This window comes from Cheilinus undulatus, linkage group 3 (genome assembly GCF_018320785.1).
Source record: "Cheilinus undulatus linkage group 3, ASM1832078v1, whole genome shotgun sequence".
Taxonomy (NCBI): Eukaryota; Metazoa; Chordata; class Actinopteri; order Labriformes; family Labridae; genus Cheilinus; species Cheilinus undulatus.
In genome coordinates, this window is record NC_054867.1 from 30,588,525 (window position 1) to 30,613,348 (window position 24,824).

General features: G+C 39.7%; 3 protein-coding genes across 6 annotated transcripts; 2 read left to right on the forward strand and 1 right to left on the reverse strand.

Annotated features, from left to right (window-relative positions):
• Positions 1-408: 408 nt before the first annotated feature.
• On the reverse strand, positions 409-4,783 carry LOC121528581 (SUZ domain-containing protein 1-like). Its single transcript, XM_041816098.1, has 4 exons — positions 4,314-4,783; positions 2,309-2,358; positions 1,943-2,209; positions 409-1,829 (listed from the first exon to the last, which is right to left on the reverse strand). The coding sequence occupies exons 1-4, from the start codon at positions 4,362-4,364 to the stop codon at positions 1,718-1,720; spliced, it is 480 nt and encodes a 159-aa protein (XP_041672032.1). The 5' UTR covers positions 4,365-4,783; the 3' UTR covers positions 409-1,717.
• A 1,091-nt stretch (positions 4,784-5,874) lies between these two features.
• On the forward strand, positions 5,875-13,890 carry fbxo42 (F-box protein 42). The gene is made up of 10 exons (XM_041783643.1): positions 5,875-6,052; positions 7,044-7,323; positions 9,157-9,273; positions 9,983-10,117; positions 10,768-10,921; positions 11,037-11,147; positions 11,591-11,687; positions 11,852-11,908; positions 12,023-12,139; positions 12,234-13,890. Exons 2-10 carry the CDS (start codon positions 7,050-7,052, stop codon positions 13,293-13,295), a joined length of 2,124 nt encoding a protein of 707 aa, XP_041639577.1. The 5' UTR covers positions 5,875-6,052; positions 7,044-7,049; the 3' UTR covers positions 13,296-13,890.
• Positions 13,891-16,592: 2,702 nt separating this feature from the next.
• slc25a34 (solute carrier family 25 member 34) lies at positions 16,593-24,765 on the forward strand. Of its 4 annotated transcripts, none has more exons than XM_041815937.1 (6): positions 16,593-16,673; positions 17,101-17,839; positions 21,109-21,174; positions 22,857-23,009; positions 23,124-23,258; positions 23,350-24,765. In XM_041815937.1, the coding sequence occupies exons 2-6, from the start codon at positions 17,408-17,410 to the stop codon at positions 23,536-23,538; spliced, it is 975 nt and encodes a 324-aa protein (XP_041671871.1). In that variant the 5' UTR covers positions 16,593-16,673; positions 17,101-17,407; the 3' UTR covers positions 23,539-24,765. The 4 variants fall into 4 exon arrangements, with proteins under 4 accessions (XP_041671871.1, XP_041671893.1, XP_041671879.1 ...); XM_041815945.1 differs by having other exon boundaries at positions 16,638-16,730; XM_041815953.1 differs by having other exon boundaries at positions 16,660-16,755.
• The last annotated feature ends 59 nt before the right edge of the window (positions 24,766-24,824 follow it).

Sequence of the window (24,824 nt, forward strand, 5' to 3'; positions counted from 1 at the left end):
ATCATGAAGTGCTTTAATGCAGACGCTTTCATTTTCAGTGAGCTCTCCAAGTTTTACCATTTTGAACAGGAATGAGGGATTTCAAACTGAATTCACCCAAATTTGAACTGGCTCACTGGGCTTCTCTGAGAAGTCAGAAATAAATCAAGCATACCATTCAACCACTAAAACTATTTTTTCTGTTCAGGAATGCGAGTAAATAACTATAATTTGACATATTAATCAAGAAATATTAATTTGCTTTACTATTTTTTTCAGTTTTTTTGTAAATCAGTAAATTTGAGAAGTTATGGATAACAATAATAATTATATTTTAGCATCAAAAATATCATTTCAGTTAAAGAGCCGCTACATATTGGTGTATTAACCACTGCAGAAACATAAAGAAATGATTTTGGTAATTACCAATGCTGTTAATTTAGGGCAGCTGTGGCATAAACCTTACTTTGGTTAGCGTTAGGGTGGTCTAATAAATTTGTTAAGCACTGTACATCTTCCAAAGCAAAGCAGCTGTCATGTGACAAAACCATCCTCTATGTTGAGCATCTAGAAGTTACTTTCAAGGAAGTCAACGCTTTTAAACAGCACTGGGTGCAAAAACAGCTCAGTCGTCTTCCCTGGCCATTGGCAGCACAGCTGGCTGTAAGAGAAGTTCCAACTTAGCTAATTTGATCAAAAAACACAGAAGCTTTAGATTTTCTATTCCTGATAAATCAGGCTTATTTCAATTTGATAGAAATTTCATGTAACACTACCAAATGCTATGCAGGCTACATCTAATCTCTGATTCACTACTGATCATCTGACTTAAATACAGAAAAAAAATCACAAACATGAAAATGTAAACTTAAAAACAAAAGTACATTTGAAACAAAATACAGCACAAGTATTTAGGCAACATGTATAAAATAATTAAGGGAGTAAAATGCGTTTTTATTGCTTGAATAAAAGATTTTGACATTCTCTCCTTGTTATCTGTTATCTTTGGCCACAGGCTGTGTGCCCACCAGGCAGAAAGTGCTGCTCTATGCCTCGACCGTTGCTTTGCAACTTCAGCATTACAACATGCTTTGAAGCACAGTGCAATTGTTCGACCTCCTAACACTTTGCACTGAAGCTGGTAAGCACACAGCAACTCTGCACTGTCAAGCACTTCATTTCCACGGAACCTGGCAAACTGCGGCCAGCTCCCCGGTGCACACCCAGCCGTGATCCACGCTCCATCCATGGAAAGGCCCACTCATGAAGTTTGCTATGATCAGGGGTGACCCCACGAATCACAAGCTCCCCTTATTCTCCCTGAGGAGACAGACACCTGAGGCCATGGCCCTTGGCCGGCCAATCATGCTAAAAATCATAGGGCACCTCATGGTACATCAAAGTATCACAGTGTGTAGGAATGTGAGGCCAAAGCCTGTTCACAGTGTGGAACAGATGGGGTGGGGGGGTCAGATCTTGTGGCTGATCTCTACCGGCCCCTTGTAAAGTTCCACAGGAGAATAAGACTGTGTGAAAGGCCAAGACCATGACAGTACACAGAGTAAAAGAGAGGGTGGAGACGTTCTTTCAATTCATGCCATGTCCTCATATTTCTAATATCTGTCCAATATTTATGTCTCCCTCTGCTCTACTCTTTATACAACTTACATCTCCTTTAATGGTACCCTTTATGTCCTCTTAAAAAGATGGTGGATTTCTTGCCTCAGGGAGCTTCTCTTTATCTGCCGAGTCGGAAGCCTGAGGTGCCATCTGGGCCAGTGGGCTGCCGGATCACGTGATTGTTTGGACGAACATGTTCTGATGGTTGTTGAGAGCTCAAACGAGCTGGCCTAATTATTAGAGGAAAAGACAAAATACACATTATTTTCACTTTGAGCTATTTTCCTCTTAGTTTTAGAGGCCATGTAAAATCATAATCATCATCCAGTCTGTAATGTCATACCTGTCCTGACTTGGATTGTCCTGAGGCATTTCATCCGAAGAAGCACTACCCAAAATCCTTCGCCGGGCTTCAGCATACTCTGCCTCTCGTTGGGCCAAAGATTTCATCTGCTGAGGACGAGTTGAGGATGCAGCGTTTCCTGCTGTACCATTATTTGAAGGACGTTTCAAAATTCTGATTTGTGGTGGCGGGGCTGCAGGCAGAGAGTCATCCTGGATTACAATAGCAGTACGAACAGGTGAGCCAGCTGAGCCCAAGCTGGATTTCCTGTTAAGAAAAAAATTGAAAGAATAACTTTTCTGGAAAAGCCTTGTATGTACTCTTAACATGAATTTAATAGAAAGAAAACATTTTTGCTTTGCTTACTTTGCCTCCTGATTTATTTTCAACTTTGCCTCAAGTCTTCTCTCTATTTCCTGAGGGGAATGGAAAACATTTTGATCAAATTTGTGTATGGTCTGGCAAGCCTACTAGCTTTCTCATTGATTTGTGCTGCAATATAAGGCATTACAAGATCATTACATTAGTATAGGCTTGCAATAACTTTAGTATTTTGTGCCATCTCCTTTAGCAGGTTTCTGCATATTGTTTTTGCTGAATTTGTTCTGTGAGTGTGCTGGATTCCCACTGCTACAACCGTAATCTTTCACATCAAAACATGTACTATTACACATATTTGTAATCAAACATTGTATTTCTTTGAGAGCCACAGACTGTAAAAATCAGAGACAATGCCAATACCCGTGTTTAAAACAACATTTTAGCCAATGGCTGAACCTGAAGCTGTTTTTTTTTTTTTTTCCTTTTTTGGTGTAACCCTCTTACAGTTCCAACATTTTCTGTCATATTTGCCATGAAAACAGATCAGAGATTGTCCAACAAGTCACATCTTATGTCAAACAAAACATTTCTTCTCTGAATCAGCAGTTAGGTGTACTAAATGCCAGTATTAAACGGACACAACACAACATAAAACTATGGTTTATGGCCACATTATTTGTTGATGGCTGATATTTATCAGTAGGGCCGATACTTGGCAGTACCAATGTTAAACTGATGCATCATCACATCCTTTGCACTTCTATCTTTTGTTTCTCATGGCGATTCAAAGTCTTCAGTTCATGATCCAAAAGCTTCTTGTTAATATTCTTTTTTAAGGATGCAAGATATCCAATAACGTGTTATCAGTACTGGTAGATAAAAAAGCAGGTATCAGCAGGTATGTGAATTTCTGTCGATAATTAGAACTTATGTCAACTGTGAATACGGGACAAATCAAATGTGCATATTGGCTTTGTGTACCAATAAGTTTGTTGAGTTTTAGGCAGGAACAACAGACATATGCCAGCTGGTCTTTTTCTTTGTTCATCTTCATTCCTAAACTTTTAAGTCTGTTCTATTGACAGAATTTTCTTTCTTTCTTCATCCTTAAACTTTAAATTGTGTTTGAAGGACTAAATTTATAGTCCTGAAATACACTGATATCGGTATCAGCTAAAATGAATTTGTGAACCTACGCATATGGGATATCAGCTAAAGTTCAATCTCATGAATCCATACTCCTTTTTGTTATGCTTCTCATTCTGCCCTGGGAAATAAAAGATAATATATATTTTTTAATCCAATAGAAAACGTCAATAGTATAAAGCCTCCCAACATTACCCTTGTTGCAGAGTTAGGCTGTAACTACAGAATGAGACAATAACAGGATGCAATTCAACCACAAAACTTCAGCATTGTAAGTTACAACATTATTTATAGTCGCATATGAGGTATAGAAAATTAATCTGATTTGAGGGGTTAGCTTAAACAAGCACGGTGACAGCATTGCCTCCTCTGCTAACATATCATCGTATAGAGTTTGAAACGATCAAATCAAACTAGTTCAATCAGCAAATATAAAAGATATAAACCCTATAGATCTATTTGATTATACTCTTGCTCTTCTTTTCATGATCCCTGAACTTGCTGCGTTGTTGTGGTACTGCTGTGATTCATCCCAGAGTAACCTGTCATCTCCGCAATGGGCGGGTCTAAACAGTGAAGTATTTTAGTCGTCTTTGACAAAAAATAAGGTATCCTTTGTGGAAGTCACTCCGGATTCACACATAGTTAAATGTGCTGGGAATTTAATGACTTCAAGCCAGACTTGATGCCGTTTTATTACGGGACAGTGAGGCCCGCAAGACTCAGTCAGAAAGCCAGGCTACTTTCTCTGGTCAAAAACAAGCTGTAAATAAAACATGTTCATTTCTCCACAAGCACTGGACACACACTTTTCATAAAACTGCTTTTTGGTAGGTGCCTGTCAAACATCAATCAGTTTACAAACTATTTAGCACAATACTAAGACAACATTACTGTTTCTCACCCCGCTGTCTGCTGCTTCTTCCCAGCTCTCTGCAACCTCTTCATCCTCCATGTTTAACAGGACTGCTGTCTGGTTACCCCTTCGGTTCCACTTACTAGCTATTTCCCCATCCACACGGAGGCCTTGGGTGGAGGGGCAGTACTCACACAGACTAGATGGGATCCTAAACTCACGTCTTACTGTAAATTATGGAGACTAGATGTAATATCTAGATAAACGTTTCCCTTGCCGCGTGTAAGCTAGCTAGCTTACTGCTTCACTTCTAAGGGCAATCCCCTGGGCTGCTGCCTGCTGCTTCATTAAATTTAGCGACACGTCTACCTCTGTTAACCAACCGGCCACGGGTATAGTCAAACTGTCGCTAACTGGAATAAACCGCACCGTTAATAGGTTATTAGGGCTGCCGAAAGTTTGTGACCAGCTACGGTTTAACACTTTGTCTGTCCTCTCAAGTTTAACCGTTTGGTTTCCTTGAGTTAAAACAGCAAAGGAAATGACGTCACGTTGACGTCAGCATAAGCAGCGTTAACATTTTAATGCTAACTTCTATGCTCCAGAAACAGTTCATCAACCAGATCAAATAAGTGAAATGAAGACTTTGTAAAAAGCTTGTTTTTACATTCCACGGTTTGAGTAAATGCGAGACAGATTCTTTCCACCAGTGTTATTTTTGACAGCTATTTTAGTAATTTCTTCCTTTTTTAGTTTTAGTCTAGTTTAAGTTGATGAAAACTCAAAAACATTTTAGTCTAGTTTTAGTCCATAAAAAGTCCTCACATTTGATTCTTAACTTATAGTACAAGTATTTACTCTTATGTCTGAATCTGATACCAAACCGTGGTAGTGAGTAGCACCCTGCCAAACCTGGTCCCTGTTTTCTACAGCTGAGAATCAGAAGAGATGCGTTGTTGTTTGACAGATTTACCCACAGTGGACAAATATCATGGATTTTGAATGTCCGACGAAAACTTAATTGTATTTCAGTCTAGTTTTAGTCATCCTGACAAAAATCAAACTTAGTTTTAGCCAGACTTACTAATTAACACAAAATTACAGAGTCTGACACAAATTTGCATTCACCAAAACATTTTATACTTCGTGAAAAAATTAACGTAAGCAAAAATGTTTTACAAATGACAAACCAAATTAACACTTTACAAAATCCAAGGCCTATGCAAAAAAAAATTATAACATGTGAAACCCTTTAACAAATCTTTAAACAAATTTGCTAAGTCCCATACCAAATTACAGAGGCTGAAACAATATTAACAAAAGTTATGTTGCATTTCATGAAACAAATCTAAATTTCAAAATATACAAATGTATGTATATCAACATTTGATCTTGCTGTTGGTATTGTTTGCTAATTTAACTCATGAGGAGATATTAATAAATCAATCTTAGTCTCTTTGGTAACTAGCTGAAAAACCCTTCACAGAAGCCTTTTAACTTTTTTTGAGAGTAGTCACTGTTATCTAATAATTCACCCTTGTGTATCACCTGTGTGTCACATATGCCCTCAGCAGCTGGGGGGCGCAGTGTATGGTACAGAGGACCCACCCTGGTACCACAGACAGTCCAGCGGCTGCTACAGCGTCGCTGTGCTGGGGAGGACGCTGTTCACAGAGCTGAAGATGGCGACTGTACGGAGGCTGCAGAGAAACCTCCGGAGCTGATACCGGGGGAAGGAGAGGAAACATATATACTCACAGCCCGTAAAGACTACGTTCAAAACAACGGTATACCCACTCCGCGACAGCTAATAATTGAGTTTGACAACATTTATGCGTGAATGTATGACCATTGACGAGCTAACGCTTTTTAATTACAGCACACACAGCCTGTGCTCAAGCTAACGTTAGCAAAGATTATCAGCAGTAGACAAGGCTGAAGATGTCAGCTAGCTAGTAATGGGATGTACAATAAGCTGGAGCTGTTGTCCAGAGAGGCTGCTATGGCATTTAGATACACAAGTAGTGGAGGAGTTTCTTTCTTTGTCAGATAGTACTATTTGAAGAAAAATGCGTATATATCGCCAGCTAAAGATACATGAATGTTAGCTAACGATAGCTTGAATGCTGGTCAACAGTTAGGTAGCGTTAGCTGGTGATAGCTTTTTTTAAGGAACAAACAAGATATTCAGAAACGTGCCCATTTTCTAGGCCGGTTAGCCAGTGAATTTGTCTTTTGTCGCATAAGCCGCCCCTCCTTTGATCATTTGACATACAACACCTATTGTGTTGTTTTTTTCAAGGTAGTTAGCTGTAGGAGGTAATTAGCATTAGCAATCCGGCATTTCATTTTCTATGTGACGGCTAACGACAAGCCAGTGAGATTTAGCTTGTGTCATAAAAGGACGTGGTGTATTGGGGCGGTGGGCAGCTTCTAAGTCACAAGAAAGGCCACCACCCGTTTCAAACAATGGATGTTACAATTAAAACTGGTGAGCGTTAACTGCCCTTACAATTGTATTGATAACAGCTTTGCAGTGTCATTGGGTTTCTTTGACGGGACAAGCTCTCCTCTGGTTTTGCTAAATCATGTTTGTCAGAGCTGCAGATGTAAACGAACAAAATCTAGGTTAGCTGTGAAATGTAAGATTCTATGAGAAATCATCACCAGTTTTAGCTGACACCTCACTGTAGCTCATGATAGCTGACGGTGCACTTCCTCTGAACATCATAATCATCAAAGCATATATGATTAGCTTATCTTCCCATGTCTCAACAGACAACAATGTCCCGCTCCCCTGACAATGAGGATGGATGTTTTGTTGCTATGGATACAGAGGAGGACAGTGCAGAGCCTGCTGGAATAACAGATGAAGTGGAGGCAAAGATGGGGTCCTGTCGACAAGATGGGAACATGGACAGTGGTGCCAAAGGTGAAGGGAGAACAATGGTGGAGCTGCCAGAGGAAGTTCTTGAATATATTCTCTCCTTCCTCTCACCTTACCAGGAGCACAAGACTGCTGCACTTGTTTGTAAACAGTGGTATCGTCTAATTAAAGGTATTGCTCTAATTTACTCACATCTTCACCAGTTGGTCTGGTATTAATGAGAATGAGTCAGAAATATTCTGTACGATTGAGATGTGAAACATGATACCTTTAAATACAAGGTATGGCTATTAAATAATGAGACTGCGCTTATTAGGATAAAACCAAATGGTTCACAGTCACACCAAGTGTTTATATTAAAGGTTGGGTATTCACTGCTGTAAGTTTCCAATAAGTGATGTCTTTAGTTCACTGTTAGCTAATGATTGAAATGTTTTTTGCTTTGGCGTCTGACAATGGTTTTCTTAAATGTTGAGCAATGCAGGAACTTGACATTTTCGGTAAAATTTTTGAGAGGATGTCCAAGACGATGAACATTCTGAGTGCCCATGCACATAAAAAACTTCTGAAAACATTTTTTTTTTAAAATTCAAAATAAATGGCGACTCAGTATAAGACTGATAGCTGAAATGGTCTCCATTGATAAAGAGACAGTTTGTCAAATTTTGCATGAAAAAAGTGTGTGCCAAAGCTGACCCAAAAATTCTGACTCCTTATTGAAAATAAAAATGCAAGCAAATTTGTGAAGACATTTTGGAACAAATTGTAGGCAGGGATGTAACTTGGATCTTCCAATACGACCCTGAGACAAAACAGCAGTCAATACATTGGAAAATACCATGTTACCAAGGATGAAGAAAGCAAGACAAAACAAGTTAAAATTCAAGGCCATGTTGATTGTTTTCTTTGACATTAAGGGTATAATTTGGAGAAATGGGTTCCAGAAGGGTCAACGGTGAATCAGCACTTTCACAAACAGGTCCTAGATAAACTTTTAGGAAAAGTCAGAAGAGACCACCATTGTGGAAAAAATTTTTTCATTCTTCATCAACACAACATGCCAGCTCACAGTGCGCTCCCAGTAGATCAGTTTCTGGCCTAAAAAAAATATCACAGTGCTTGATCACCCTCCCTATTCACCTGATCTAGCACTGTGTGACTTTCCAAACTGTGCTCAAAGCAACATGTTTTGAGCCTGTGTCAGAAGTTAAAAAAAGAACAACTGAGGTTCTGAGACAACTGTCTGAAGAAGACCTACTGCACTGCTCTGATCAGTGGAAGACCTGAATACAGCAGTGTGTTGATGCAGAAGGGGTGTAACCTGGCACACACACATCCATCTGGAAAACCACTCAGACAGCATTTGGGAAAGGGCAGAGCCTTTGAAAAAAAACTCTGAGGGTGATTGGATGAACATTCTGGCTGACACATCTTTACGGGCCAATCAGAGCAACAAAACACGCCCCTGTCGAAGGAGTAAACTCCATAAAGAACTGCATAATGCGAACCATGGCAACTGAAGACATGTCAGTACACAACTTTCTCGTTTTTGAATGGAAAACAACTCGATGTTGTTCTTTGTTCTTCTAACAAAGAAATGTTGTCAAGTTCTTATAAAACTGGTGCTTTAGCAGCATTCACACTAATGTTTTCCATTATATTGCACTGGCCTCTTGTTGCTGCTTGCATACGTCACGACTCCGCCGCACCCAAAAGTACCAATGCTGATTGGTCCAGTCACTTTCTAACCAGGCCCAAACAGTTTAGATGGGAGCTTTGCAAGATGGATTTGCCAGTGAGAAACACGGAAAAGGGGGTATCCATCTGCTATGCAGATTTGAAAGGGGGTATTTTGAAGGAGAAACACATTGAAAAATGTTTATGTTCAGTAAAAGTGTTTTACAGCATTAGTTTCACTTTTAATAGCCATACCTTGTATTTCTATTGATCAAAAAGAATTGATTGCTTGTTATTCAGTTTGTTTATTTATGCTATCCAAACTAGGTGTTGCTTATCAGTGCTACCATGGTTTCTTGCGAGCTGTGCAGGAGGGAAATATCCAGTGGGAAAGTCGAACTTACCCATATCCAGGAACCCCCATCACCCAGCGCTTCTCACATAGTCAGTATATTCTGTTTTTTTTGTCAGGTCATTCATTAGAGTATCCAAGAACACAGAATTTCAGGTGATGCATCTGATGTCTTGGTACATTTGATAAAGTTCTGGCTGTGGATAAGATCATGACTCAAGTGTTGTTTACATAAAACAGCACCTGGCTTGTACAAGAGTAGTGCCTCATCCAGTGCAACATCTGACACTTAAGCCATTTTGTTGTCTGATGGACTTTGACAACACTTAAAATAGATTCAGTCTTCTGGAGGAAACATAAATGTGAGAGGTTTAAGCGGTGGAAAACCCTTTATCACTAGCTTTATATTTGGAACAGAAATGGTCTTTCATTGTTTGTTTGTTTTTTTTTTTTTTTGAGCTATAAAAACACTGATGTTTGATAGTTATTGCAATATGTTCATGTCCAGTCTCAAATGGCTGGGCTGTGTTACTGACTTAAGATGACTGTTGCCTCTGAGTTTTTTCCTAATTAATTAAAACTTAATAGATATAATACTTTTTGTGGATTGAGACAGTCAGAGAGAAATCTAAGGTCAGATGTTTGTTTTGGATTCTGAAAAATGACAATGCAATTGTACTATTCACAGTTACTTTTCCCAATTTACTATTGTCAAACTGACACTTCCACTGTGTCTGCTCTTGAATGGAATACATGCCAAAAATTCAATTGTGATTAATTTGTCATCTGTTGGGGTTGCAGGTGCATGTTATTATGACTCCAACCAGTCCATGTATGTATTTGGGGGCTGCACTCAGAGTAGCTGCAATGCTGCCTTCAATGATCTATGGAGACTTGACCTCAACAGCAAGGAGTGGATCCGCCCTTTAGCCTCAGGTAGGGATCAGTGACCTGTAGTGAAGTCACCCCGAAAAAGGGAGCTATATCTTTTTATTGCTATGGAGCTCTGGTGAAAAAGTAACTTCATATGAGGCTTATGTAACTGTGGGAGGGTGAACTACATTAGTGGATATGGTAGTCAGATGCTCAACAGCAGCAGCACACAGTTCACAGTATTTGAAGAGGTGGTAAAAAAAAAAAAGACAAATAGCACTGATGAAATGTGACTGTGGTAAATTGGTGTAATGAGTGAGCTTGTATTTTGATACTGTTGACATCTGATCTTGTTCCCTTTATGAAACTGTATGCAGGTCTATAAATATCACCAGGAGTATTTGCTAAACAAAGCATTACACTTATACTTAAGTTATTTTAGCATTGTAGCTAATAATTAATTTTAGTTTAAGTTAATTTAAGTCACTGTAATGATTGATCTAAGAATATTTAGTTTGTAAGATATGCAAAAATATTCATCACCAGGGCCTTAAGCAAGATTTTCAAATGGTTTCTTTGGTCATACCAACTTCAACACAAATGCTATTCATTTTTTATCAGACCCTCTCTTATAGAACTGTCACTTGATAGATATTGTTATTTCTTTGATAAAATCACTGAAAAGCTGACTCATATGTGCTCTTCTTTTACAGGCTCTTATCCATCTCCTAAAGCTGGAGCAACTCTAGTGATGCACAAAGATCTGTTAGTGCTTTTTGGGGGATGGACTCGCCCCAGCCCATATCCACTGCACCAACCAGAGAGGTTTTTTGATGAAATCCATACCTACTCTCCCTCAAAGAACTGGTGAGAGACACTGAATTACCTGCAGGAAATCTATGACATCTTGAAACTTGCTCAGTCTAACGTTTATTATCATTTCCCACCTTTTTGTAATTACTCATGTCCTCTCTTGTCGTAGGTGGAACTGTATAGTGACAACACATGGACCTCCTCCTATGGCCGGTCACTCTTCCTCTGTAATAGGAAACACCATGGTGGTGTTTGGGGGATCACTAGGAGCACGCCAAATGTGAGATTTTTAGTGTAACACACATTGACTCAGAGTAAGCTGCACAATTAAAGGGAAATTGGTCACTTTTGCTCCTCAGCGTGCTAAAAAGAGAACAGAGCATGCAGTTGACGAATACAGTGTAGTTCCTAGATGGTAGAAAGGTAACTTGGATGTCAGGCAATTATGAGTATATGATTGACTGAGGAGATAAAGTTACATCACCTACAGCTTCATATGCCATTGCTCAAGTTATGCACATAAACCTCAAACACGCATGTAAAGCATAATTTATTGAAGAGCTGTTGCAGAGCTAATACAGAATGGACATTAGAATGGATGCAATAATATTTTTTATAATATTTTCCTGCTTGAATTTTTAAAGTAATGATAGTGTCAATTTAAGTTTTTTTTTGTTGTTGTTGGTTTCACTCATGATTTTGTCTCTCTAATGGTCTTAACAGGAGTAATGAAGTCTGGGTTTTGGATCTGGAGCAGTGGTCCTGGTCCAAGCCACCCATATCAGGCCCTTCTCCCCACCCACGTGGAGGCCAATCACAAGTAAGAGGGCTTTATCATTGTAGGTAGACACAACTCACTCATTTTCTTCACATGTTATTATTTAAAGTGTTTAAGTTCTTACCATAATGTTTTTTTTTGTACAATTTTGTACAGTTTTATTCCTCAGGGCAATGAAAATCACATTCTGTGTTTCTTTTTGTTAGATTGTGATTGATGATCAGACTTTGCTCATTTTGGGAGGCTGTGGTGGTCCTAATGCAGTAAGTTTTGTCTTTTTATTCTACATATCTTTTTGTAAATATGTGTGTCTAAGAAATGCTCCACTTAACTACATATGACAGTTTTGATTTAACATTTTGTCTTCTTTTAAAAAGCTTCTAAAAGATGCCTGGCTGCTCCACATGGATTCTCCTCCATGGAGGTGGCAGCAGCTGCAGGTAGATAATGAAGACCACGGGGCCCCGGAGCTGTGGTGTCACCCAGCTTGTAGAGTAAGTTCATGTCTTTCTGTTTGTGGCATTTCCATGTGAGCAATCATTAATCACCGGTGAATGATGTTTATGGGTTTTTTTCTTTAATGTCAAGGTGGGCCAGTGCGTGGTGGTTTTCTCACAGGCTCCATCAGGCCGTGCACCCCTCAGCCCAAGTCTTAACTCTCGGCCCTCCCCCATAAGTGCCACTCCTGCCCCTCTGGGCCCTGAACCTCCCTCCCTGCGCTCTCAGTCTCCTGTACGAAGTGGGGCTGCTGGTGTTGTCCTGGGAGCTGTTGAAGAAGCCCCATGTGTAAATGGTCGATGGGGCACGCTGAGACCTCGGCCCTCAGCTAGAGGAAGTGCCAGAGATGGAAGCCCATCTTCATCCCAACAGCAGTCTCCTTCACAAGGCCCAGACAGCCCTCCTATTCATCCCCTCCCACCGTTATTAAACGGATCCTCTCCTTCACCCAGGACCAGTCCAGCCCAGGCTGCATCTCCTCCCTCTCGTCCTCACCCACCTGCCTCCACAGACTATGGCTGGGAGTCCCCCCCTTCTGCCACTCACCACCCAGAGGTGCCCAGCACCAATGGCCTGCATACTCCCCCTTCAGGCTCTCCTCGCACTCCACCAGGAGCAGTATCCCCTGCTGCCTTAAGAAGAGGTCTAGAGGCAGTGAAAAACAAATCTTCCTCATCATTACCATCTTCGTCTTCTTCATCTTCCCTTCAAACACAGGGGGCTTCTTCGGCAGGAGGAAGCAGTGTAGGAGGAGGAGTAGGCCCTCCTGGAACCCCTCCTTCATCATCCTCCAGCCCCCCACAGGCTGCAGGAGCTGATGGACATGCTATCCCACCCATTGCACGGCGTCTCGGCCATCACCCACCTCAGAGCCTGAACGTGGGGAAACCCCTGTACCAGTCCCTCAACTGTAAGCCAATGCAGATGTACGTACTGGACGTGTCGCGGGCCAAATCTGCAGGGGTGGTGTCCTGGAGAGTTTACGGCAATGGGACCCCTGCTGCTGTCACAGGGCCCCCAGAGACCAGCCTTCACACAGTGGTACAGGGCCGGGGAGAGCTCATCATTTTTGGGGGCCTCATGGACAAAAAACAGAATGTGAAGTATTACCCTAAAACCAACGCCTTGTACTTTGTACGTGCTAAAAGGTAATGCAGCTCCAGGCAGGATCGATCAGACTGACGCTCCACCGTGTGATCACACGAGGGATTTGACACAAAAGGCCTTTTTCCTATACAGAGGATTGTGGGAAAAGAACATAATCAAAGTTAGATGTTCCACTTCAGAATTCACTATTCTCCCTTCTGCCTACTGCAAGCTTTCAAAATAAAACACTTTAACTACACTTTGATAAAATTGTTTGGTTGAATGAGAATCCTGACTGTGTGTGTGTGCATGTGTGTTTGTGAGTGCCGTTGTTAAAGAGAGCAGGACAGTTTTTTGTTCTGTAAAGGTGATCAACCAAACATCATTTCTGTTTTTTTCTTTGTCTGCCTCCTCTGAACTTTTTAGAGAGAGGAACTCGTGAAGAATGGACCCAGTGACAGGAGCAGTTGAAGACTACCTTGCTTTTTGTATCACTCTTTAAGCCTGCAATGTTTACATTGATAATGGTGTGAGTGTGGCTGTGTGTTATGTGTGCACGGTGATGGTTATGTTGTTGACTAATGTGTGTCGGGGGCCATGGTGAGTGAGAGATGTGGCACTGTACTATAAACATAGTTGAACAATAAAGGCCTCCATGTTTCTTCTGTTGAAGTTTCAAGTTATTTGTGTGTTTGTTTGGCATGCTAACTAACTGTTGACCTGTTCTTTTATCAGTGTTCTCCCTCTGAAGTGTTGAAATTCAGGATTTTTTTTTCAGCATGAGCTTCAAGTACTAAAGACAATCAGGATAGTAGCTGAGGAAAGCAGCCGGGCAAAAATAATTTGATTGTATGAGCAAATCAAGACAAAATGCCATTTATTCACAACATGTAAAGTTAGTGTTGGGGAAAACTACATTTACAGCATTGCAATAAATGACTTTAATTTTGTAGTCGTAGGCCTTAATTTTTTTTTCCACATAAATGTGGTTGTTTTAAGAAGCTGTGTTTGCAAACTAATGTGTCATCTAGTTAATGTAAAAAAACTTTAAGGGTTTTTCTTTTTTTTTGTTCAGTGTTTGAAAAAAAAAAATCATCAGTGAAAACAGATTTCTACGATCTAAAATTAGTTAAAGATATGTAATGAAAATTAGTGAATTGGGATCACCAGAGCGCTGTGAATTTGTCTTAAGTGATTATAGTATAAAGACACCTGTGTCTTGAAGGTCCAGTCACTGGTTAATCAGTATTCTTGGCTACCATTACACCATGAAGACAAAAGAACTGTCCAAGCAGCTCAGAGAAAAGGTTATAAAGAATAAGTCAGGGGATGGATACAAAACAAATTCCAAGGCACTCAACATCCCCTGGAGTTCATTTAAATCCATCAAGAAATGTAGGAACTATGGCACATGTAAATCTGCCTAGATCAGGCTGTCCTCACAGAGTGACCATGCAAGAAGGAGACTATTGGCAGAGGCCACTAAGACACCTGACACGTGAGGGAGTGACAGGCTTCCACAGCTTAGATGGGACTCTGCATACAACAACTGTTGTCCGGTTCTTCACCAGTCAAAGCTTTATGGGAGAGTGGTAAAAAGAAAACCACCGTTGAAGAAAACTCAGATTAAATCTGGACTAGAGTTCACTGAAAGGCATGTGGGAGACCCCACTATCAAGGGAAAGAAAATTCTTTGGTTGATGAGACCAGAATGGTGCTTTCTGGCCACCAGACAAGACGCTTAGTTTGGCAGACACCAAACCATGCACATCACCACAAACATGCTTCTTTGCAGCTGGCTGTGGGAGGCTTGTAAGGGTAGAGGGTAAACTGAACTTGGCAAAATGGGTGAAAATCCTGGAAGATAATCTTATTCTGTCTGCATGAGAACTACAACTTGATAGATTTATTTTTCAGCAATACAATGACCAAAAGCATACAGTGAAAGCTACACAGAAATGGTTTAAAGTCAAAAAGGTGAATGCTCTACAGTGGCCAAGTCAAAGCCCGGACCTCAGTCCAATAGACTGGATTAAAAAGGGCTGTTCATGCATGATCCCCGTGCAGCCTGACAGAGCTTGAGCAGTTTTGCAAGAAGAATGGAGTAAAACTGCAGTATCCAGATGTGCACTGTGGCTGAGACCTATCTACACAGACTCAGTGCTGTGATTGCAGCCATAGTGCTTCTACTAAATACTGACTTGAAGGGGGTGAATATTTACGCAGTCACTAAAAAAACCTAATAGTATTGACCATGAATAATTTATAAAATCAATAAAAGGGTAAAACATCCAAGAGGGTGAATGCTTTTTATAGGCACTGTACATGGAATTCTTTGAAAATGGCCAGTAAAAACGTCTAACCCTAACATCTATCCGAGAGTCATTTTAGAGTAATTCGGGCTTTACCTGGACTTTATTTTTATGAAGATGTGACTTTTTTTTGTCTAAAAAGATTCTCTACATGTTTGACACATCTCTGTCAATTTGACTGTTATTAATTTATTTAGAAGGCAATCGAAAAGTTAAAATATTTCAAAAAATTAAAAAAAAGGCTAAAACAGATAGTTTTAATCGTCAGATATCTCGAATATGTATTCTATACATTTATTTACATACATATTTACTATTAGAAAAATGTACTTTTTTGAAATAATATGTTTAATTCTTTTATAAAACCATCCCATTTTACAACTTTTTCTTTACTTTCTTTCAAAAGTCTGCATAAGAAATTTGGACTTTACAACCCAGAGACAACTCGACTTTATCCTCACCTGCTGAGAGACAAAATGTTAGACTTCTTCTGCTGTGTAACAGTAAAAGAATGACAGTAGAAGGTCGCCCTCTTGTGGCTCCTAGGTGAACTATATTCGAGTGTTGGTCTGATAGATGAGTCATCTAATCCAAAATTAGCATAATTTTGTTCAAAATATGTTTACTATAAACAGACTTCACAACAAAGCTGCTGAGCATTTGGTAACAAAATAGAACTAATGTATACTTCCTCTCTGTTACCACATTCTTTCATTCTTCCAACAAATATTACATTATATGATGTAAAAGTACAACACAGACCAGGTTTGTTTGTTTTGCTTCTGAGATCATCCCTATTATGTTAGCCGGATTGGCCTTGATTTACTCCTGACTCAGTCAGTTTTGATCCTTGCTCTCCTGTCCCTCAGACACTCCACCCCCCTTCTTTGACCAACTCTAACCTTTTACCCAGAGAGATCCTATTGGACAGGAGCAGGGGCAATTTACAGAGGAGCCTCATGATTGGTGCACACTTAGGGATGTGGTGATGTGGCAGACAGGTCTGAAACCTTATTGGCTGTGCTTTGAGGCTGGAGGCGGAGCCTCATACAATGAATGTGCTGAGGACACATGTTCACAATGATGGGGGAGAGAGGAAGAATGGATCAGTGCTGGAGGACCAGTCAATACTGTGAGTTCTGAATGAAGCAACCACATTTCAGGGATGTTTTTAATTTTTCTTACAAAGGTACATGAGAAAAGTTTGATGTAAGGTTGGTTGGGTCTTTGTTTGTTTTTGGAGTTGTAAATGGGTTTAAAGTTGATTGGTCCTGGTTCATGTCAGGTGATCTTAGAGTGTCAAATGTTTTGTTCTTTAAAATCCACAGTTTTCATTTTAGATGCATCTGTTCCTTTACTGTGTTTGCATATGCAGTGCTCATAAGTTTAAACATTCTGCAAGCATAGAGAGTCACACAGCAGGAAGTGTTTTCTGACAGGAGTTTTTAAACATGTGTTATGTGAGAAGCTTAACCTGAATGTTACCATTCCAGCAGGACTCCTTTGAGTCTTTCTCTCTGTCCAATCAAAGTTTATTAAACATGGTTCTTCTCTTGCAGATGCTGCCTCTCCTGAGCATGCTTGCAGTAAAGGCAGCTAACAAAAGCCACTGAAAGACACCATAAAGGCACACTGGACTGCTGTATCCCAGGAGACACAGATATGAAATGAGTTATCATCACAAAGGCTGATTTGTGTGTGACTTCACTGTTCTGAACAAAAAAAATACACACTGTCCCTGTTCCTTATCAAACCTGCCTCATCACAAGGACTTGGACAACAAACTTTGAAGATCACCTCTCAGGGATGACTGTGCTCCGCTGCTGAAAACTTCACCAGAAGAGTGTGTTATTGGAGCCCCACAGGATGACATCAACTGTGTCTGCTGTCCCCCGTGGCATCTTCGGCCCCTCGCCGCCCCCTCCGGCTGTCTGGCCTCCTCTGGACTTCGCTCTTGGTGCTCTAGCCTGCTGTGCAGCTTGTGTGTTCACCAACCCTCTGGAGGTTGTGAAGACCCGTATGCAGCTGCAGGGAGAGCTGCGTGCTCGTGGGTCCTACCAGAGACACTACAGAGGAGTTCTGCAGGCCCTGTGGGTGGTGGGCCGCACGGATGGGCTGCGGGGTCTGCAGAAGGGGCTTTCAGTAGGGCTGATGTACCAGGGGGTGATGAACGGAGTAAGACTGGGCTCCTACTCCTACTGCGAAGCTCTTGGGGTTACCTCGTACCATGGGGGGAGTCTGCTGTCAGGGGCTGCAGCAGGGGCGCTGGGTGCCTTCATCGCATCTCCTGCCTACCTCGTAAGTTAAATCCTGTTTGTGTATACATTAGAAAAGCAGTTGAGCTCTAATACTGGCAATATTTTCTTGCTTGTGATCCCCTAACACAGATCTGTCTCTACTGCTATTTCTTGCACAACCTCACCACAGTTAGCATGAGCAGGAGTTGTCTGCAGAGAGTTTTTAACTAATCAGACTGAATAACTTCAAATTTTTTAAAGGCAGAATTATTTAGAATTTGGCAAAGAAAAGAAGCAGCATCTGAAAAATACTTAATTGTATTTAAGAGGGTGTACAGGCTGGAAACAATGTTCAAACAAAAGAGCTTTGTAATTCATTGCTTTCTATTTTGATGAAAATTTAAAAAAAAAACTTTTATGAATTTAGGGTTATATTTTCAAAGTTTTTATAACTCAGTGTTACATAAGTCCAGTGGTTTTTAAATCAGGAATGCCCAAAGCATTCCTAAGATCAAGCTAAAATCTCAGGATACATCTGTATTGATGAAAAAAGGCCTGTTTGACATGTGTTACAGTAGCTGTAGAAACAAACCACATCACACATAGACTTGCCTCAAGGTGCAACACCATTTGGTAGCTTCTTAGACTGTATGCATCGCTGAAACTCTTCATGGAAATCCTCTCATTTGCCCCTCTTTAAATTTTTTTGTCCCTGAAATGATCTATGAGATCTCACCTGTTGTGTCTCTCTTTGTAGCTGTCTCCTTATAACTGTATAGTTCATAAAACAGGAAATTTAAATCCACGTGTCGTTATCAACTTTATCTCTGGATTAGGTTACACTCAACCTCACATTGAAACCAAAATTAGTTAATTAACAGCCAGACGTCCAACACAAGCTGAAAGAGGCAGACGGCTAATGTGGAAAAACGATACAAATGATTATCTCCTGAGGTAATCATCACATATATTATGCAAAAGCTTTGAGGAGAATATCTTCTTCATGCTAACACCCAGTCATGTTTGATTGGTTAAGGTTTCCAGGATCAGAAATCAAAAGGTGTGTGCACACAGCATGGCCTTTATCCTTGAAGACAAACATGTTCAGTCACCCTAATCTGGACTTGTACTCTTCAGCATTATACAAACAGTATGTCAGCTCTTTCAACAGATCTGCTTCAGGAACTTCAGTAGTGCAAGATTACATAATTATTTTCCCACTGAAGAGCTTGTGTAACATTACACAGCAAGAGTTCTTCGAGTTCGCTCTTGTCATTCACTTTTTGACTTGCTTCAAATTGTAAAGTTTGATAATGCTGTGCAGTAAAACTTTTAATATAAAACAAACTAGAAAGCGTCTCTCCCACTGCAGGACTCCAAAGTATTTATTCGGCACTGCCGCTTTTCATCAGACTAAAGTGACAAGTGTGAAGCTTGCCTCATGTTTTTTCAGACTTAACATAACTGTGAAAAATATTGACCTTCTCATTACACCATTTTTACATTGACTCTGGAGTCAAATATTGTTTTGCTTAACTTATTTAAACCACATAAACCAGTATAATCCCGCCTCCTTTAAGATCCTGTCCTGACATGGTTTACATTGAATTAAGTGTTAAATGCTTTAAAATATGACAGAGTTGCATTAACTCTAGAAAAGTGGAGAAGTGGATCTCCACTGGCAAGAACAAAGCAGAGAGTTGACCTCAGAGAAAGGCAATGTATACTGATGAAGCATATTCTCCATGCAGGATGCAGGGAATCTAACTCAGTGGATAGCTTCACTCATGGTACAAATGTGTCTCACATCAAAAACAACAATTCATGGGAAACATGACCAAAAGAACCCCAGCAGGGATCACATCCAAACACAGTTAAACACATCTAGAACACATATAAACACCCTGCCCAAGGGCATGATGGGGAAGGCCCCCCACAAATCTCCCCTGAATGGTGCTTCGATCAAGGGCGATCAAGTTGAACTAACACTGGTGGATCAACACTTTTAAATAACTTCAACACTGAAGGCCATTTCACTCAGAATTGAGTTAAAATGACACTTTGGGAATGAAAATCAACTCTGAAATGATTAACTCAACACTCCAGGTTTCTACATTGTAGTCAACAGCGGAAGAAAAAGTACGGGAGCATTGTACTCAAGTGAAAGTACAGTTATTTTTGTTAAACCTACCTAAGTAGAAGTAAAAGTACTGATTTTCAAAATGTACTCAAAAAAATACTGGTACATGAAAAAACTACTTGGGTACAGTAATTTAAGTAAATGTAATTAGTTGTTTTGAACCCACTACAGAAATACACTTGAATTAATAGGAATCAGAGCATGATGCAGTTTTTGAAGAGTTCAAAGGGGAAATGAGAAAATAGCCCTCTTATTCAATGTTGTAAACATGAGAGTATGGAGAAGCTTACATAAAAACTAGACCCTAGAGCCGTCAGCTCTACAGCTGAACACAAACAGTGCCATGAAAACACAGCGGCTCACTTTCAAAGGCGTCTCAAATATCCTCAGACTATTTTTATCGAGGTGTAAGTCCTTTGAGGCAAATATACGTGACATGGGTGTGCGCAGCAGAACTATGTGTGAGGTCACACTTCATCTCCATTACCTCTGGTCCAAAAAAGGAAAAGATAAACAGTATGACTGTATTTAACCATCTCCTATCCAGATGGGCTGTTATTATATCTTTCTATTGTGGCCATTAAAATGGTTGTGCATCTATAAAACAAAAAAAGTTATCATGTTTGTTTTTTCACATATATTTGAACATTAACACCAGCCTCACATTTCACTCTATTTTACAGCACTGTGTATGATTGATTTCAGGGTATGCTCTCTTATTTCCTGCAGGAGTAGTCATGTTGTTTCCCTCTCAGCTGTCAGTCAGTGTGTTTTAAATCATCTGTTCTGCACAGTCATGGAAAGATGATATTGTTTGATGACATATTTGTATAGATCTAGGTCACTAAATATACCCTGTGTGCTGCTTCCACCTTCCCACTGCTGCCAAAAATATACAAGATACTAAATACAGTATCCAGTGGCTCCTCACTTTGTGCTGTTGGCAGAGAGTGAAGGTGAAAGAAGGTTGTTTCACTGACACTGTGCTTAAGCTCAAGAGAGGCATCTTGGTCATGCACTCGCTATATAACTTGTGCATAGTCATATCTTTATGATCACTGAAAATAAAGCACAGAGGAAAAGAAGTTCCTGGTAAAGTTTGTGACTTGTGCATTATGCCTGGGTGCCCCAAGTAGAGTGATAATCCTAATTTTTCAATATTAAAACAAATTTGTGTTTGTTTATTATAGGTGAAGACCCATCTGCAGGCTCAAACAGTTGAAGCCATAGCTGTGGGCCACCAGCATAACCATCTGGTAAGAGAGATCAAATCTAACTAAAGAACCTCCTTTGTATTTATTATTTCATGCTGTGTATTCAGATGATTCACTTAAGGTAGCAAACCCCCTCGTAAAATAGTTATTTAAAAGTAATACTACATTTAAAAGAATTAACTACACAAGTTATGGTAGAGGAATGTACATTAATGCACTTTTCAGGCTACAAACAAACAAACAATAATAAAAGTGACACCGCTCACCATTAGAAACTCTCCTGTAGCCTCTTCATCATAAAAGCCCATGAAAAACAGCATTGATAGATCCATAAAGATCCATGGGCTGGTGTTGTATAATTTCAAACATGTCATTGTTGTTCTCAGTAGTCCACTGTATTTGCTGTGATAATGTCTTTTTCTAGGCAATTATTAGCAATGATAAAAAGAAAAATGTATTTTCCTCAGAAAAACAGGTGCAAAATACTAATTTTCAACTCTGTTGTCATCATCTTTGAACCTAAGCCTTCATGCTTTGGTCCAGTTGAGTTTTCCAGCTAATACATCCCAGCTACAGTCATCTACAATCTTCTGTTTCACAATACAAATTCAGACTTGAAACATTTAGGTTTTTTGTATTACTCAATGCCTGCAGCAGCTGCAGTGAGTCAGACAGTATTGGAAATGTTAGGAAAGACACCTCATGTTTGTGCTTTTACTCCAAGTGGGTCATACACAGCATTCAGTTTAATTTGGGTGTACCTTGATAGTAATTTTACTATTTACCCAGAATTCTAAGGGGTTAAATGAATGATACAAAATTGCAGTGAATGGCTAGTACTGTTCAGTCTGTCCCTAATTGGTTGTTTGATTTAGACCTTATAAGTTAAGAAATAATACAAAAGTACATTGACAGGTACTGATCTGATACACATTTATTCAGGGGAGCATGTTAATGTAATATTGGTAGTAACATGCAATACTAAAATGTCTAATTTTGACCCGCATTTAAATGAAATAATGTTACACATTGTAGCTTTAAAGGATAGATGCCAAATACAACAATTAAAAAGGGGAACCCAATACATAGTGTTTTATTTGTCAATAGAGCTGACCTTGTTTTACCTGTTCACCAAGTGAAAGCAACATTTTTTAATGTTTAAGAAGGCTAAATCTACTTATAAATTTTAGTTTCATAATGATATGGAACATATAATATATTATTATATTATACCATACCCTACCATACTCAAAATCCTCACTAATGCTGCCTAGATCTTCTAAGTACTGTTTGGGTGTGTTCTGTGTATAAACTGTGCTTGGTAATGGCTACCTCACCTCTTTCGGTTTTCTTAAACCTGCAAAGCAGGACATCCTGATTAGCACAGTTTGTACATGTCATTCACTGCATGGCTCCACCTAACCTAACAAGTCTGCCAGTTTATAAAACACATGTTGGTCCTGTGTCTTTAATTTACAAGTTGATATACCTTTAAAAAAATTAATGTAATCAGACATCATAAAAATTCTATAATATAAATTTGTTATAAGAATCCATATTATGATGGTTTGATTTTAAGTTCAATGCATAAAGCAAGCTTTGCTGCTTAGCAGCTATAGATTAATCTTGACTATCCATGCCACTGGATATTTAAATGCCACCTCTAAATGATAGCATACTTGGACTCTGTTTTCTCATACTGGCTTTGTTGTCTTCCTTTCAAGGGGGTGTCTGATGCCTTTGCTACCATCTATAGAAGAGAAGGTTTGATTGGTCTTTGGAGGGGTGTGAACGGGGCCGTGCCCAGAGTCATGGTGGGATCAGCTGCTCAGCTGGCAACCTTCACCTCAGCCAAGGACTGGGTGTCACATTCCCAGGTAGGCGTGCTAAACAGCTAACATTTTTACAGCTCATATAGGAGAACAGTTGATGTCACATCATCAGCCAAAGTCAAGTCTCAGTACTTTATCTGTTTCTCTCTTTCCTATCAGTGGTTTAGTCCAAACAGTTGGCTTACAGCTTTGTTGGCTGCCATGGTTAGTGGGATTGCAGTTGCATTCACCATGACGCCATTTGATGTTATTAGTACACGTCTCTACAACCAGCCAGTGGATGAGGCTCACAGGGTGAGTTTAAAATTTGCCCTTGCACTGAATAATGCTGTAAAACACATAAGATGTAGGCGTTTTGACTTATTTTTTCTTATTTGCCTTGCAGGGCCGTCTCTATCATGGATTTTCAGACTGTATGCTGAAGGTGTGCCAAACTGAGGGTTTGCTGGGGTTGTATAAAGGAATGGGCCCAGTTTTTCTGCGCTTGGCCCCACATACTGTCTTAAGCATGCTGTTCTGGGATATGATGAGACAACAGACGGTGAAGCAGAGCCAGAGCCAGGGAAGGAGCTAAAACCCTGCATAAAACACTGGACTGGACTCAGAGATACTGAAGTAGTCCAACAATCCACAAACCATTGAACTTTAAGCAAATAAAATTTGGGATAGTGAGCTTATTTCATTTCTTGTTGTGGGTTAAGTGAAAAGATTGAAAAGAGCCTTTTTCAGTTCTTAAAGCTAAAGCTGATAGCAGGTTAGCATGGCTAAGCCTAGCATAAACACTGAAAACAAGGTGCTTTCCTAGTTCAATTAAGAGCAACTCTAAAAGCTCTCTTACTATCTGAAAGTTTACATACATGCACCAAATCAAATGTTTAAAAAAACATTGTGTCTTTTTTTTTTAAAACACTGCCTCAGACTGTTATTTGCAACACTGTTGGCTTCTTGGAGTCTTTGCTAGCTAGTTGCCTATGACAGTCTGTCCCATAACAAATGACAAATTATCAATGTGGCCTTTTTGTGCACATATTAAAAAAGATATGACATGTTAAGCAGTGACTTTTAGAAGTGCTCAAAGTGGATTTTGATATCCTAAGGCAAAGCTACCAGTTAATGTTTTCAGTCATTGTGCTGGGCTAATAGCTGTGGCTATTAGCTTTTTATTTATAGTAAAAGCACAAAGATTGTATGCATCTTCTCAGTTAACACTCAGCCAGAAAGTGGATTAGCTTATTTCTCTGAACTCTTCCTTAAAGTGGGACAACTTCTGTCTGAAGAAAAGGACTGCAGAGATTTAAAGTACTTGATGTGATCTGGATATATGCTGCAGAGACTTTTACAAAAATTTCAGGGATTCCTAGCACATTTCTCAAACATACTGCTATACAATTTCCTCATTTTGCCTTAATACCTCAAAAATCTACAAGCAAGGTGTGAGAGTCCTCTCAGTAAAGCTGAAACAGGAGACCAGCCTATCAGTGGACTGTAGATAACCTGAAGTTATCATCTCTGTGTGTCATGTTGGAGCCAGTTTGGCTGTTATTTGATTGTTTAGATGTTTAGAGACAAATGCTTTATTCTAGTTACCTCATCTGTTAGATGAAAAAGGGATTTCTGATGATAATGCCTTTAATAACTAACAAATGAACTACTCGTACCTAAAGATGCACAGAATGCCATTTAATGGGACATTTTTTCGTGCAGCAACTTGACCTAGGAGTACTTTAAGCCTTTTGAGCAGCACTAAATGTATAAAGTTCTTTTTGTATGAAATGTTGAAAATAAATTTGCTCTTGAATCATCTTGGAGAAATGTATTGCATCCTCAAAGTATATAAGAAAGTGCAACTTGATTGGTTAA

Bases quoted from the DNA above. Each gene is read 5' to 3' on its own strand.
- LOC121528581 (XM_041816098.1), bottom strand. From the start codon at position 4,364: ATGGAGGATGAAGAGGTTGCAGAGAGCTGGGAAGAAGCAGCAGACAGC. The intron at 2,210-2,308 runs GTAAGCAAAGCA...TTTTCTTAACAG, and splicing joins AAAATAAATCAGGAGGCAAA to GAAATCCAGCTTGGGCTCAG. The intron at 1,830-1,942 runs GTATGACATTAC...TCTAATAATTAG, and splicing joins GACAATCCAAGTCAGGACAG to GCCAGCTCGTTTGAGCTCTC.
- fbxo42 (XM_041783643.1), top strand. From the start codon at position 7,050: ATGTCCCGCTCCCCTGACAATGAGGATGGATGTTTTGTTGCTATGGAT. The intron at 9,274-9,982 runs GTCAGTATATTC...TTGGGGTTGCAG, and splicing joins CACCCAGCGCTTCTCACATA to GTGCATGTTATTATGACTCC. The intron at 11,148-11,590 runs GTGAGATTTTTA...TGGTCTTAACAG, and splicing joins TCACTAGGAGCACGCCAAAT to GAGTAATGAAGTCTGGGTTT.
- slc25a34 (XM_041815937.1), top strand. From the start codon at position 17,408: ATGACATCAACTGTGTCTGCTGTCCCCCGTGGCATCTTCGGCCCCTCG. The intron at 21,175-22,856 runs GTAAGAGAGATC...CTTCCTTTCAAG, and splicing joins GCCACCAGCATAACCATCTG to GGGGTGTCTGATGCCTTTGC. The intron at 23,259-23,349 runs GTGAGTTTAAAA...TTTGCCTTGCAG, and splicing joins CAGTGGATGAGGCTCACAGG to GGCCGTCTCTATCATGGATT.